Source organism: Lithobates pipiens, unplaced genomic scaffold (genome assembly GCF_037356315.1).
Source record: "Lithobates pipiens isolate NorthernLeopardFrog02 unplaced genomic scaffold, aLitPip1_a1.2 Scaffold_1, whole genome shotgun sequence".
NCBI lineage: Eukaryota > Metazoa > Chordata > Amphibia > Anura > Ranidae > Lithobates > Lithobates pipiens.
In genome coordinates, this window is record NW_027507685.1 from 81003332 (window position 1) to 81019076 (window position 15745).

Below are 15745 nucleotides of genomic sequence, written 5' to 3' on the forward strand. Positions count from 1 at the left end.
CCGCAAGTGTTTCACACCATGCGAGGGAGCTCGCATGAATGTGAAAAGTATTTGTGGGGAGAAGCCGAGACAGCCGCCGAGGGACCCCAGAAGAGCAGGTTGAGCAAAATGAGCTGCGCAGTGGAGGTAAGTATAACATGTTTGTTATTTAAAAAAAAAAAAATTCCCTTTACAATCCCTTTAATTATACTGGCATAATAGCCTCTATAAACATGCTTGCTCAAGGGCAGTAAATACATATGAAAATGACACAATGGGACTTGTACAATAATAAAACAAAATCATAGATGGCAATTCTCATATTTTTCCTTCTGGACAGCTTCCATACAAAGGAGTGGAAAGCAGTGACGGCCCGTGCATAGTGGGTGCCGCCCTATGCCTCCCTATCCATGCGCCCAACCCCTTCCAGGATGCCAGGCACATGAATTACTATGGCAGGGATAGACGGGGGGGGGGTTGTTTTTTGAGGTACCTTATTAGAGCCAGAGGTTCTAATAGGCTTCAAAATAGGGTGGGCTCAGGGCACAGAGCACTGCGTCTTGATCCCACCCTGTTGTGTAATGATAGTGAATGAATTTTTGCTATGGTCAAACTACAGTTCCTACATAAGGGAGGAAGTTGAAATCCGAACGCTCTGACTATATAGTGCGTTGGGGGTACTGACGCTATTGAACCCAGATACATTAGCAGGTAGAAGAGCTCATCACAGGTATACATTTTGAATATTTAGGTAGCCATTGGCTGGGATTGCAATAAAAAGGATAAGAAGTCCTCATTACAGAAACCATCTCTTACCAGAATAAGAAGGAAAAAAAGTATAGGAAGTCCTCATTACAGAAACCATCTCTTACCAGTGAGGAGTCTGGAGGTGTGAATTTATCTCCCAAGCTTCTCATGGCAAACTTTGTTGCATTCCAGAGTTTGTTGCAAAAATGACGGTAACCCAAGATCCTGTTCACATCCAGGTTAATATCACGACCTGGGAAGGAAAGATTTGTCAATGTTTTTTCATTATATTGCATTATATAGTGGGATTACTGAGATAGAGCTAACATATTTTTTATTTTTTTCTGTTTTCCATGAAGGTCAGCTTTATGGAACATACAGCATTGTACAGGAGGCTACATACCCTGACTAGTGTAGGCGCACAAGGCAAATCTCAGGGCATCTGTACCGCATTCAGGGATCCCGCTGGGGTAGTCAGATTTCTGAGGAGTAAGGAAAAGCATTGGCTTAGTGTAAAATAAACACCTAGCAAATATATTATGTAATTAAAGCTTAACTGTTTTTAGGGTGGAACGCGTAACATGTTCCCGATCCTACAAACTCTCTCCCTGATCCGTGACAGAAGGGCAGGGATCGTCTCACCGCACCTGCTGTCACAATTTGAAAAGAGCATGGCTGTGCGGGGCTCCACCCACACAACCGTGCCATTCATTCACAGAGTTCTGTAAATTAATGTCTACAAGTACCATCAGCCTTGAGCTGAAGGCATGTAGTTCTCAATGAACTGTAAGGGTGCTGGTCAGCGCTCTCATACAAGGAACTGCAAGGGCACATTCATAGTCCAATGAGCCTCCTGGACTGAAGTAATGGTCAACCCTTATAAGTACAGGCAGACAGCTACACTGACAGTCTGCAAAAAACTGACATTGCACACATGAACTGCCGATTGCAATTAAGTGTAATGCTTGACAGGCTCTTAAAAAAAAAAAAAATGAAAATGCACATTTTTTTACCGGCAAAATTTTTTTTCTTTTTTGAAAAGGTGACTTTATCTTTAAAAAGGAGCTGTATATAGACACTAAATATCTTTAGGTCTATGGCTCCTCTCAAGTCAAAACGAAGGCATGGCCATCCCCTTCAGCAGCATTATAGAAGTTAAAGGGGAACTGCACTCTATCACTCAACATTAACTATTGTTAATCCTTATGCTGCTAGCATTAGTAAATAGATAGGAAGGTGCATTTTTACTTTTTTTTTTTTCAGTTTTCTTGATTTCCAGGCCTAGGCAAATTATGTCATACACCCAAGATGACTTCAGGAGGGGATGATTTTGCTTTGGATAATAAAAATGAATGAAATAAAGTTTTTGGTTTGTGCAGTTCAGATGCAGTGTAATTCCATTTTAATCGCTTACCAACCAGTGCACGACGATGTACGTCGGCACAATGGCACGGCTGCGCAAATGGGCATACATGTATGTCCCATATAAGAAGTGGCATTGTGGGCATGCACATGCCTGCCGCATGCTCCCTGACCGTGGGACCTGCAGACTCGATGTCCGCCGGGATCCCGTGATCGTGTCACGGAGCTGCAGAACGGGGAGATGCCTATGTAAATAATGCATTTGCCTGTTCTGCCTAGTGACATGACAGAGATCTACTGCTCTCTGTCATCGAGAGCTGTGATCGCTGTCATGTCCTAGGTAGCCCATTCCCCCACAGTTAGAATCACTCCCTTAACCCCTGATCACCCCCTAGTGTTTAACCCCTTCCTTGCCAGTGTCATTTATACAGTAATCAGTGCATTTTTATAGCACGGATCGAAGAATACATATTGGCCTAAACCGAGAAAAAAATATGTTTTTATATATTTTTGGGGATATTTATTATAGCAAAAAGTAAAATTATATTGTTTTTTTTCCCCCAAAATTGTCGCTTTTTTTATAGAGCAAAATTTAAAACCCACAGAGGTGATCAAATACCACCAAAAGAAAGCTCTGTTTGTGGGGAAAAAAAAAAGGACGTCAATTTTGTTTGGGACGCTTTAACCACACAATTGTCCGTTAAAGCGCCGTATCGCTAAAAGGGCTCTGGTCAAGAAGGGGGTAAATACTCCCAGGCTGAAGTGGTTAAGGAAGCAGCTGGGATAGGTGGGTGGTTTAGTGAACTTTTAGTTATTAGTACAATTTTCATGTAGACCTTGTGAAAAGCACCTACCTGTCCTTCCTTGGCTCTTTCCAACTCAGTAGCATCCAAGTTGCTCTCCAGCAGCTGAGCATGTAGGCCCTGTTAGGAAGATAAAAAGATTCTATAGAGTAGAAGGACAATCATCATTATTTACTCTACCTTTCCCCATGTTCATCCTTTACCTCCAGTGTTATCCCTTTGATCACATCCAAGGGATCTATTACATTTCCAAGGGATTTGCTCATTTTACGTCCGTGAGCATCACGTACTATAGCGTGTAGGTACACCTGAAAAATAACAGTAAGAGAATAGTGACACAAAAAATAATTCTAGCTGTCTAAAGGATGACATAGATTTAAACCTAATTTCCAGGGTAACCCACTAGTTGTCCCTTCATCCCATGGAGGACCCCCTGACCATAGGTTTTTGCTTTCTTTTATTTTGTAATTATTGTTTCAGATGCCTTTTGGCTGATCACTGGTGTGCAAGGTCCTCTTCAGATCTCCTCTAGCCTTGGACAGGGGTCATTGGTGCAGAGAGCAGCTCTGATTGCATTTTAGCATCACTGAGTACAGAGCTCCATAGAGATGCCCTTTAATGATGCCCTGGACTAAAGGATTTCCCTAGTGTTCTTACAATTCAACCCAGACAAGTAAGGGCATCTAATGGCACAGAAAAAATTAGACCAGGTTATGCCCCAATACCTGGTAATCCCCTTCATCCCCCCTCTCATGCCAGTTTGCACTGACTGGTCCACATTTCTGCCTGAACTACGGTATGCCAATAAAAGGGCAAGTCTCATGAATGTAGTAAAATTTCATTTTTTTTTATTCTGTTTCTGCTCTACTGACAGGTTCACATAAAAATTATAATGAAAAAAAAAAAATATAACGTTTTTTTTTCTGAACACACATATAGCTTAAATTTTCCATCACACCATTTTGATAGTGTTATGACATATAGCAAAATAGTGTACCTCTTTAAAGGGCAGCTTCTCAGTCAGTGTAAGGCCAAGCATCACCATTCGAGCCACCCAGAAGAACAAGATGTCATGGCCAGTCTCCAGGAGTGTGCCAGGGTAGAATACAGTCAGATCCTCATTCTAAAAAGGAGAGAAGCGTGTAAAGTGAGGCATTGCAACAACTTCATCCAGCTTCCTTGGCAGCTTAAGGGGAGAGGTTAAAAACGTGGCTCAATAGCCTATTTTTACCTCCTCGATGACTGTGGATGTAAACAAGCCCTTACATCCCCATTATGTGAGAAGTCCCACCTCCCCACATTTTGTATTTTCACTGAAGATGTCATAAAAAAAGAAATGAGTAGAGGCAGGACTTCCGGTCGTCACTTCTGGTTCTGGTTACGTCAGTTCCAGTGACACAGTCTCCAGAAAATGGAGTGCACCCCAACTCCATGTGGGAGTGGCAGACCTTCCTGAATTATTAATGGACTGTTTGTTCTGGTGCCGATTAGGGCACAAATATATGCGAGTGGCTACTTATTATTATTATTATTAATGTGGGTGAATAACAAACACTGCGCTATGAGAATTTTTCAGGTGTTTTGTGAATTCCCTAGTTGTATGGCAAAGAGATGGTGATTCAAGTCTTAGTAGATCTGGCATGCTGGAAGCAGAGTGGAGTGGTCTTTTCCTATAGCGTATATAGACCTGCTTATTTATAGTGGTCATCGCCATCAATTGCCCGTAAATGATGAAGTATATTGCATTTTTTAATTTTTTTTTTGTTTCATTTTTTTTTATTATCAAAGGAAAACTGGCCCAAAGTAGTAAAAGTAAAATGTGCACTGTTAATTCTGGGCCCTACTACAGGTACAAACAACCAGTGTTAATTTATGCCGCGTACACGCGATCAAATTGTCCGGCGTACTTAGTCCGCCGACACGCATTTCACCGGACAATTCGATCGTGTGTGGGCTTCAGCGGACTTTTCCAGCGTAAAGTCAGGCGGACTTAGAAAGTATTTTTGCAGTCCAATCTTTCCGCCGGACTTGGGTTTCAGCGGACAATACGTTCGTCAGTATGCTAGTCCGGCGGACTAAGAATGACATGCTCAGAAGCAAGTCCGAAAAGGAAGCTATTGGCTACTGGCTATTGAGCTTCCTTTTTCTAGTCCCATCGTACGTGCTGTACGTCATCGCGCTGGCAAACGCCGGACTTTCTGTGTGTCCGTGTGTGGCCAAGTCCGTTTGGTAGAAAGTGCGTGGGACTATCCGCCAGATTGTTTGCCGGACTAAGTATGCCGGACAATTCACTCGTGTGTACGCGGCATTAGTCAACAAAAATGTTTTGGTCATAATTTTCATCAGCGGCATCTTTACAGTGATGAAAAAGAGGCAAAAAGTACATCACATTTCCGTTTTCTGACGAAAATCAATTCAGTTTTCGTTAACGAATGACAACAAAACGAAAACCTGAAGGAGGGAGGTTTACCCTCGGAAGTTCCGGTTTCGACGGAGCTCCTGCTGTCTGTTATCTGCAGCCTTGAGGGGGATGTTCTATTAGGATGGGGTATACCATCCTGATATATAGAGGCCCCCTAAAGGAGACCTGTTCTTTGTCAATAGGCTTCATAGCTTGTCCACGACGGGAGAGCAGCACACTGGCTGATCTTTGCAGGATTAACCCTTTTGCTGCCAGAGCTGTTTTTGCACCCATGTTTAAAAAAATCGAATTAGGCCTGAAGATTACATAAACCCTTACAAACCACTTTGACCTACAGGCAAGCCTAGATTAAGGCTTACATGTAGGTCCAAGAAATATCTCCTAAACCTACACGGTTTAGGAGATATTTACAAAAAGACAGGCACCACTGTCTACAGCAATATGCCGTTAGTGACGGCTCCCGTGCGCATGCGCAGGAGTGACGTCGTCCCTGCGACTGGCTGGAGCAGAAGATGGACGCTATGTGCTAGATAGGACAGCGATGACATTGCTGGCTCCTGTGTCAATTAAGTGACACATAATGGGCTACTATGTGATGCATAGTAGCCCATTATGCTTTACCTTTGCAGGGAGACAAAGAGGAAGTAAACCCATCAGGGTTTACTTCCTCTTTAAGGTTGACAAATTCATGTAAATGTGCACTATTCTTGTAACGAAACTTGGTTTACCTTAAAGAGGTTATATAATGACTACATCTGTGTCACGTTCAAACCTTCATACCATAAATAATAACCTATTTGTTTTTTCACTCCAGGAGTGTATGAGTTTGGAAATTGTAGCGAATTGCTTAAATAATGCATTACAATGCTAAACCCATTATATTTTAGTCGACTACAATGTACTGGAGATTTAGTAGACTAAATACGACTAAAACTAAAACACTTGCAGAAGTCTAAAATGGGACTAAAACTAAAAAGCCATTTTAGTCCTAAGACTAAAACTAAATCGAAATTTTCAGCCAAAATTAACACTGCAAACAAAAAACACACACAGTACTGATGCATTAATCAGAAGTAGGAACTTCGGACGGTTTTTATTGAACCGGCTGATGTCTCCCGACATTCGGCCTGTGTGTGCTAGATTGGCCTCAGCAGGCATTTTTTTTTACACTTTTTTTGTGGTTTAACGTTTTCTCCTCTAGCAAGGAGAAAACTATAACTTGTATCTCCCTTTTTAAAGAAGAAAAAACACAGGGATGGGCTATACAGTGACTGATCATTGTGATTGCCAATTTCAGTCTATTATAGCATTCCTGTGATAAAGATCCTCCCAGCTCCTGATCATTAGTATGACACTCGGAGCTGTCAGTGACAGCTTGGACTCAGCACAAAACACATGTAGGCACATATGGCCCCACAGAAGAGGACCCACTTCTGTGTGGCCACATATATGCTTACACTCAGTGGGAAGGTGTTAAATGCCTTATGGCGCTATATACTGCAATAGAACGCCATTATATTTACCAAAACAGTTGAATAAGCAATGGTGGACATCAGGAACCAATAACATTTCAACCTCAGGTCATATCTGATTGGCTAATGAGAGATGAAACACATTTCCCTTTTTAGGTCATCACTGACATGTCATATTTCCAACAATTTTCTGCAGAACTTCTCACCTCATTGGGCCAACCAAAGATGGAGAATGGGAAGAGACCAGAGGAAAACCATGTGTCAAGCACATCCTCATCTACAAAAACAAAACAAAAAGTTACCCCAACAACATCAAGCTACGTGGTCCCAATACTTTTTGACTCCTTTCACACTGGGGCATTTTTCAGGCGCTTTAGTGCTAGCAATAGCTTCTAAAAACCGTCTCCCATTCATTGCAGTGTGTCTTTACACTGTGGCGGTTCGTTTGTGGGACGTTCCGAAAAATTTAGCGCTCCCAAAACACCCTGCCCATTGGAATGAGTGAGCAGTGCTTTCAAAGCACCTTAAAAGCACTTTGAAAGCACCACAAAACTAGACTTAAACAGAGCTAAAGCTGAAACAGTGTTAACTTGCTGCTAAAATGAGCGGCACTTTAGCGCTAACAGCTTGTGCTTTCTGTGAGAAAGTAGCCTTAGAGGTATATTAAATAAATAAATCTGATGTTTCTCAGTTTCAGTTCTCCAGTACTCTAAATGCAAGTCATGTGTACAGGATTTGAATTCTCCCCCAGCGACACACTGAAAGCTATAGCAACCTAAACAGGGTTAGCACCCCTCACAATTTTAACCAAAACTAAAATGAAAGTTGATATTAGGTAGGCAATAGATGGTGCAAATTTTCCGTGGTTGCAGGAAAGAAATTTGCACAATTCCCCCATCAACACAGTGTTGCCAAGCAACTGTCTGGGGGGGGGGGGGGGGGGGGGGCGGGCTGGGAGTGGGTGGTCGGAGGGGGAATACAGTGATGATTATTGCTAGCAGCTATACCAGCTGCTATCGATAATCGCAGGAGAATCTGTCGGGCTGGTTGTACCCAAGTTGGTCGATCAAATTGGTACATACAGCCTGCCCATATACGGTTAAAATCTCAAACAGTTCCTGCTGAAGCAGCCAAGATTTGAACTGCCTATAGCAGGCTTTAGATATATGAATGTTGTTTTCCGCACGGAAATTAAAAGCTTCTCTACTTTTAAGCTTGGGAATGATTGCTGTTTAGTGAAAAAAAAAAAGATAGGATTTTTGTACTCACCGTAAAATCCTTTTTCTCTGTAATTCACCGACCGACACAGCTCCTCTCTGTAACTACATGGGTTGTATAGCCTGCCATTAGGAGAAACTAGGCAAAATTGTTACACAATACACAGAACTTTAATCCTGCCCCGGGGGGGGGGGGGGGGGGGGGGGGGGGGCGGGCCCCGTACTATCAACCCTCCTCCTGCTGCTAGCAGCTTCAGTACGTCAACAAGCAGTATAACGTAGAAAAAAGGAGGGGCAGGTGCTGTGTCGGTCGGTGAATTACAGAGAAAAGGATTTTACGGTGAGTACAAAAATCCTATTTTCTCTTATATTCACGACCAACACAGCTCCTCTCTGTAACTACATGGGACGTCCCCAAGCAGTGCCAAAGGAGGGGTGGGAAAAACAGCATTAAAAACTTCATCCACCATGGCAAGTGGGAACTAGTGAAACAAAACCCACAAAAAAAACAGCATTGTGTGGAAACTCCACCACAAAACTGGGCATCCTCAACAGGAGTGATCCCCCAGACCGCAACCTTGCGGAAGTAATACAACAGTGCAATAACGAAACAGTACTGCGTTTTTATCGAAAAACCAGGGATAAAACTCAATAGCAACTACACGGCCGCCTGCAAAACTTTGCGGCCAAACCCAGAATCAGCTGATGCACTGATGTCTACCTTGTAAAACTTGGTAACCGTATGGACAGATGACCAGATCGCCGCCTTACACACCTGAGCGTCAGACGCTTGGTGTCGGAAGGCCCAAGACGTTCCGATTGCTCTTGGAGAGTGGGCCGTGACTGGAAAGGGAGGCACCTGCCCCTTCAAGGCATAGGCTTGGACTACAATCTGTCTGGTCCACCTGGAAATGGTGGCCGACGAGACCGCCATACCCTTCTTAGGACCAGGACAAAGCCGCCAGTTCCAAAACCCCCCTGGCCGATGTGATGGCCACTAGAAAGACCACCTTCTGTGAAAGGGTCAACAGAGAAATCTCCCTGATATTCTTAAACGGCGGCTTTTGAAGCGCCGACAACACCAGGTTCAAATCCCATGGAGGACGCACCGGTGGGACTACATGGCGCACCCCCTGAACAAAAGTACTCACTAGTGAGTGAGACGCTAGGGGGTCGCTGAAAAAAGACAGCCAAAGCTGAAATTTGTCCCTTGATGGTGCTCAACGCCAATCTCTGGTCTATACCTTGATGAAGAAACAGCAGGATCCTGGATATAGAAAAGCCACCCTTTCTCCTCACACATGGAGATATAGGCCTTCCAAGTACGATGGTATATCTTCCTGGAAGAAGATGTCCGCGCTCTCAGCATAGTCGGAATCACTGAGTCTGACACACCCTGGTTCCTCAATACCTGGCTTTTAACAGCCAGGCCATTAAAGCCAGCGATGGTAAAGCAGGGTGAAAGATTGGACCTTGAGGTAGGAGGTCCTCGCGCAATGGCAGCCGAAACAATACCTCCGGATGCAATGCCCATTCTCCTGGGTCCAGCATCTGTCGACTCAGATAGTCAGCGTGCCAATTTTCCATCCCCAGGATGTAAATGGCTGACAGGGCCGGAACGTGTCTCTCTGCCCACCGAAGTATGTGCGTGACCTCCCGAGCAGCGGCAGAACTTCTTGTTCCCCCTTGGTGATTTATGTATGCCACAGCCGTGGCGTTGTCTGACTGCATCCTGGTCAGACGCCCTTGAAGACACATCGACCACGTGTGGAGGCACAGCCTGATTGCTCTCAATTTGAGCAGATTGATCAGCAACTTGGATTCTTCCATCGACCAGAGGCCCCGAGCCGACTGAATCCCCATCACTCCACCCCAGCCGGCCAGACTGGCGTCCGTAGTGACCACCGTCCATTTTAGAGGAAGGAACGATTTTCCGGCCGGAATCACCGGGGACCTCAACTACCAGATCAGGGAGTCCAAGGAGTCAAGATCTCCTTCTGCAGGACTCTGGAGTGGAACTGGGCATAAGGCACTCGCATGCAAAAGCGGAGTGATGACCACTTGCATTTCATCAGTAGTTTGACCGCAGATCTGAGAGTCTGCAATTTGTCTGAGGGGAGAAAGACCCTTGCTTCCCTGGAATCCAATAGTAAACCCAGGTACTCCAGATGCTGGGTCGGCACAACCACCGACTTCTTTAGGTTCAACAGCCACCCAAATTCTTGCAGAGTCTGCTTGGTGATCGCCACATCCTCCTCTAATTCTGAGATGGAAGAAGCTCTCAGGAGGAGATCGTCTAGGTAACCCACGATCATGATCCTGCATTGTCGCAGCAACGCCAATACTGGAGCCAGTACTTTGGTAAAGACTCGGGGGGCTGATGCCAGGCCAAAGGGAAGAGCCACAAACTGGTAATGGGCTTCCCTGACTGCCAAACACAGAAACTTTTGATGCCGAAGGTATATGGGTATATGCAGGTACGCATCCTGGATGTTCAAAGACGCCAGGGAGTCCCTTTGATGGAGTGCAGCGACTACTGAGCGAACTAATTCCATTCTGAACCTCTGCACTTTTACAAAGTGATTGAGGGCTTTTAAGTCCAAGATTGGACGTACCCGTCCTTTTTGGGAACCACAAACAGATTTGAGTAGAACCCCTGGAAGCGTTCAGAGTCCGGAACTGGTACAATCACCCCCTGATTCAGCAAGTCCCTTACTGCCCCTAGCAGGGCCTCCCGGCGAACCGGGGACGTGGGTATGCTGGAGGGGAAGAATCTGTTTGGCGGCCAAGAGAGAAACCCTATCTTCTAACCCACAGAAATCAGATCGCAGACCCATTGGTCTGATAACCCGGGAGGTCCAACGGGCTGCAAACTCCCAAAGAGACACGGGTGGGTGCAAACCTTTATGCGGTAGCACTTTTGTTCGCAGGTTTGTTCCAGGGACGCTTCTGACCGTCCGTGGACGTCCTGTCGGGCTGGGGTCATTTTGCCAAAGCACCGGGCAGACGAAAAAGCCGCTTGTGAGCAGAAAAGGAGGGACCTTGCCTGCCGCGTGGCTCCTTAGCCTTCCTGGCCTGTGGGAGTAGTGTAATAATGTCATCCAACGAGGCTCCAAAGAAGGAAGGGAAGATCCGTCAGGGCTTTCTTGGATGCCTGGTCAGCAGACCAGAATTTCAGCCAAATAAGGCACCTCAGCACCACGGCTGACACTGAGGCCCTGGATAGCAGAAGGAGAGTATCCAGGGCCGCGTCACAAACATACTAAAGACCATGCACTAGTTGGTCTGCTAGCTCCACGCAGACAGGGGAGGCATGCTGCTCTCCCAATTTGCGGTGAAAAGGTTTTGCCCACTCAGTCAGTGTCTGCGACACCAGTGTGGATGCCAGTACAGGTCGCACGGCTGACCCCACAACCGTAAACAAGGAATGAGCCACTGCTTCGGCCTTCCTGTCCGCGGGATCCTTGAATGCAGGAGTTCCCTCAACCGGAATCGTGGTTACTTTATTTAACCTATATAGTGGGGGGTCCACGATCGGAGGAGCCGGACACTTTTTGAGAAGGCTTTCCTCAAAGGGGTAACGCACCACCAAGTTTTTGGGGACCGAAAAGGTCCGTTGCGGGCGACCCCATTCCCTGTAGATGAATTTGTCAAAATAAGTCAAATACGGGAACACCTTAGGTGAACGTGCTGGCTTGTGGGACCCAAAAGGGACCGGTACATCAACAGAGGAATCCGCTGGCTCCTGAATCTTCAGGGTATCAGGCACAGCTGTGATAAGTGCTCCAACAAGCGCCTTGTCACGCCCGGACCCGGACGGGGAATCATCCTCACTGTCCGAACGGTCCTGGTCAGCCACGTCTGATAGGTTAGAGCAGGTCTCCAGCCGTAGCAGGGCCCGATTCTGCATCAGAGCTCTCCCCAGAGAAGGGGGGGGGGCAGCAGGGGCCTCTTACGTGCACCTTTCCTGCCACGTGCCGCCTCTATCTTAGCAACATAGGAGTCAAGGAACACCGTCAGGGTGTCCATGCGCACCACACTAACCGCAGGTGACCCAGTTGCTATAGCCTGGATTTCGGGGGAAGAAACACCAGTTTCTGAAGCCATGCTGACCCTATCCTGTCAGCCACCTGCAAGGGGACTTAGGACAGTGAAGGTCCCACCCTCCTGCTGCCGCCATGGGGGGGGGGGGGGGGGTACTTAGGGGGTTACTTAGCGCTGTGAATGACAACAATAGTGCCTGTAGTCCCTAGGAGGTTCCCAGATGCAGAGAGGAGAAAAAAAACGGTGTCAGCAGCAGCAGCTCTAACAGCAGTGCCACGATCTGCAGAACAGCTTCTGCGTTCATCACAGAGCCACCCAGTGTCCCACACACACAGTGGATACAGGAAGTAAGAAGAAAAGTAAGAGAAAAGCACATGTCATGCTGCCACAAGAGGCCAGCGGTGGAGAAAGCATTCAGGCTTTCACAAAATGGCCGCCAATGTAATCAATAGGAATCCTAAGGAAAATGGCTGCTGAAGCTCCCAGGGGAATCTATAGCTTTCCCAAATCCAAGATGGCCGTCGGAACGGTGCCATGCGGTGAAGAGAGCAAAAATAAAAATGAACTGCCTGCTGACAGACAGACAACCTCCACAAAAACTGCTTTTTTGGGACCCCCAGACCTGGACCAGGACTGACCAGCAACCTCACAGAGCCCCCACAGGTGAGAAACCGCGACCCCACACATAGATACACGCCCGCAGCGCATTCACACATCCCCCTCAGAGGGGGAAGGGAGGGGTGATAGGGACTTGGGAGAGAAGATAAGGAGGTGAGGTGGCCCCCGAATCGACCCCCCAGGGAATGCCCAGCTGCTCCTCCCACTGAAGCAGGGAGAGTCGTACTTACCAGTCCTGAAGAGCTGGGAGACATCCCATCACAGACATACACCTGCGCAGTTACAGAGTAGCTGTCGGCCCCGTATACTGTAATCCAGACATCAGTAGCCCGGTCATATGTATACCCCAAAGCATTGAAGCTTACCGACCACCTCTGGAACATGAGGCATGTCGTGGCCTGCCGAGCCGTAGCTGCGGCCTGCTCACGCTCGATGGCCGGACTGGGGGGACTACAAGGATATCATTAACCAGCCTGTCACCCAGCCGGCAGTTGATAGAAGATCTCAGGATCTCTCATCTTGCGCAAAAAGCAGCAAACCTGCAGTAACAATATGGACCAAGAGGCCAGCAGGGTTTCCTAGGTCATTCTCCTTGCTAGGTAAAATAAAAACTGAAGCTGCTAGCAACAGGAGGAGGGTTGATAGCACAGGGCCTGCCACCCCAGGGCAGGATTAAAGTTCTGTGTATTGTGTAACAATTTTGCCTAGTTTCTCCTAATGGCAGGCTATACAACCCATGTAGTTACAGAGAGGAGCTGTGTCGGTCGGTGAATATAAGAGAAAAAAAAGGAGGAAAAGAAAAGGCTGAATTAAACACAAACCAATGCATCCACCATATACAAGTACTGGTAGGCTGCAATATAGTATATCATTTTGGCTTTTGGGTATAGAAATGCTTTAAAAAAAAAGTAGAAGAACCTCCTCTGCAGAGGTGACAGAAATTGTTTTCTCAGCATAGGAACATTCAAAATTCTGTTTGAACACTCATTGAAGGGTGTTTTTAAGCAGACCAATAAAACATTTTTCGAAACCTGTAAAAAAAAATGTTTGTAAACTGAAAATCTAAAATGAATGCAGCCACAACTTTAAATGTAAAAATAAATAAGAAAAAAGACAAACTCCCTTTAATAAGTGAAGTCTAGCGATGTCCATTTTTAAGAGCTCACCCTGTTTAAGTGTTACTTTTGCGGGAGCCACATTAAACTGTTTAGCGGCCTTTTGTCTTGCCTCCTCCTCTGAACGACCACTGATCCAGTACTTGCCATCTGTGTCCTGTGTACACAATAACCAAACCATGTCAGATCTTTATTTTTCACTTAAAAACTACATCCTTAACTATATCTACAGCTAGTTACTCGTAAAGCTCTCTCATATCTGTAGCATTGTTTTTACACTCCAAGCAGCTCACCTCTCCCGGCGGTACTGAAGGATCATTGATAGTGACAAAGTAGGCTGGAATTCGGTGACCCCACCACAGCTGTCGCGATATACACCAATCTCTGGGAAGAAAGCACAACATAAACACAAGTCAGAAGTTAAGAGGTCTAAAGACAAATGGAGGGGAAAAAAACAGTTCAAAGCCAGTTTTGTGAGCATGCTGCAGCACAGTCTTTTTTTTAACCGGTTCCCGACTGTCTAACGTACTTTTACTGTGGCACAATGGCACTGCTGCGTGAAACCCCATACGGGTACACACTTTAAAAACCGCCAGAGGGAGCGTGTGCCCACTGCGTGACGGGGGACGGGTGATCGTGACTGCCAGCCATGCGCAATCTTGTGCATGAGACCGAGCACAGGGATGTGTGTGTGTAAACACACACATCCCTGTTCTGTCAGGGGAGAGGAGACATATCGTTTGTTCCTACTAAGTAGGAAAACGATGTCACTTCCCCAGTCAGTTCAATCCATACAGTTGGAACACACCTAGTATATGTTTAACCCCTTGATTGCCCCCTTCCCTACCAGTGACATTTACACAATAATCAGTGCATATATATAGCAATGCTGTATAAATGTCAACGGTCACAAAAATGTGTCAAAAGTGTCCAATTTGTCCATTGCAATACTGCTAAAAATCGCAATTTACCGCCATTACTAGTAAAAAAAAAATAATAATAATAAAAATGCCATAAATTGTTTTTTGCGATTTTTTTTACCAAAAATATGTAGAAGAATATATATTGGCCTGAACTGATGAAGAAATTAGTTTTTTTAAAAACATTTTTGGGGTTATTATAGCAAAAAGTAAAAAATATTTTTTTTCAAAAATTGACGCTTTTTTTTTGTTTATAGCGCAAAAAAAATCAAAAACTGCAGAGGTGATCAAATACACCAAAAGAAAAAAAGCTCTATTTGTGGGGGGGAAAAAAAGGACGCAAATTAAGTTTGGATAAAGTATTGCATGACCGCGCAATTGTCAGATGAAGCAACGCAGTGCCAAATTGTAAAAAGTGCTCCGGTCAGGAAGGGGGTAGAATCTTCCGGGGCTGAAGTGGTTAAAGATAGTTAGCCTGCTTTCACACTGAGCAGTTTTTGAAGTACTTTTGCGTTAATAAAAACACGCAACAAAAATGCATCCCTTAAAATTCTATGTATGTCTTCACATCGGTCCATTCCGTCGCAATTTAAAAAATCCTGCACCTACCCATTGAAATGTTTTGAAAATGCTGCAAAAACACAACAAAACCGTGTTGCATTTTGATGCGGTTTTTGTTCGGTGAGTGATGCAGAAAATATTGAAGGTAGACAACCAGGCCATAAGCATTTGAAGAAGGTCAACAATGGCAGCCTACATATTTATATATTTCTATCAGCATCTATAGATGATAGAAATAAAGCCAAAGCTCTTTTCCTAAATCACCCATCCTGGCTTCTTGGAAAGGAAGTCACAGGTACCTATGTAATTGAATAGGTATCTATGGCAGTACTTTCTCAGTAATCAGTCTATATGTACATAGTCAATCTCAGATAAGTGCATGAGCTTCGTGTATTCTGGCTGGTTGTTGGAGGGTGTTGCCATCAATATCAACTCCGTGGATATCAGTGATAGTCCATCCCTTAATAACTATTCTGTCTTAGCAC

The 15745-nt window shown here is 45.3% G+C and overlaps 1 protein-coding gene across 3 annotated transcripts in view; it reads right to left on the reverse strand.

The window, feature by feature from the left end:
• The window catches only part of VARS1 (valyl-tRNA synthetase 1), a 153035-nt gene that overhangs the window by 19824 nt on the left and 117466 nt on the right, over window positions 1–15745 (reverse strand). For all 3 annotated transcript variants that reach the window (XM_077461145.1, XM_077461083.1, XM_077461227.1), the window contains exons 18-25: window positions 14073–14163; window positions 13831–13936; window positions 6992–7062; window positions 3889–4014; window positions 3095–3199; window positions 2943–3011; window positions 1130–1208; window positions 852–979 (exon numbers count right to left, since the gene is read on the reverse strand). In XM_077461145.1, coding sequence (XP_077317271.1) covers window positions 852–979; window positions 1130–1208; window positions 2943–3011; window positions 3095–3199; window positions 3889–4014; window positions 6992–7062; window positions 13831–13936; window positions 14073–14163 — 775 coding nt within the window. The remainder of the gene's footprint in view (window positions 1–851; window positions 980–1129; window positions 1209–2942; window positions 3012–3094; window positions 3200–3888; window positions 4015–6991; window positions 7063–13830; window positions 13937–14072; window positions 14164–15745) is intronic.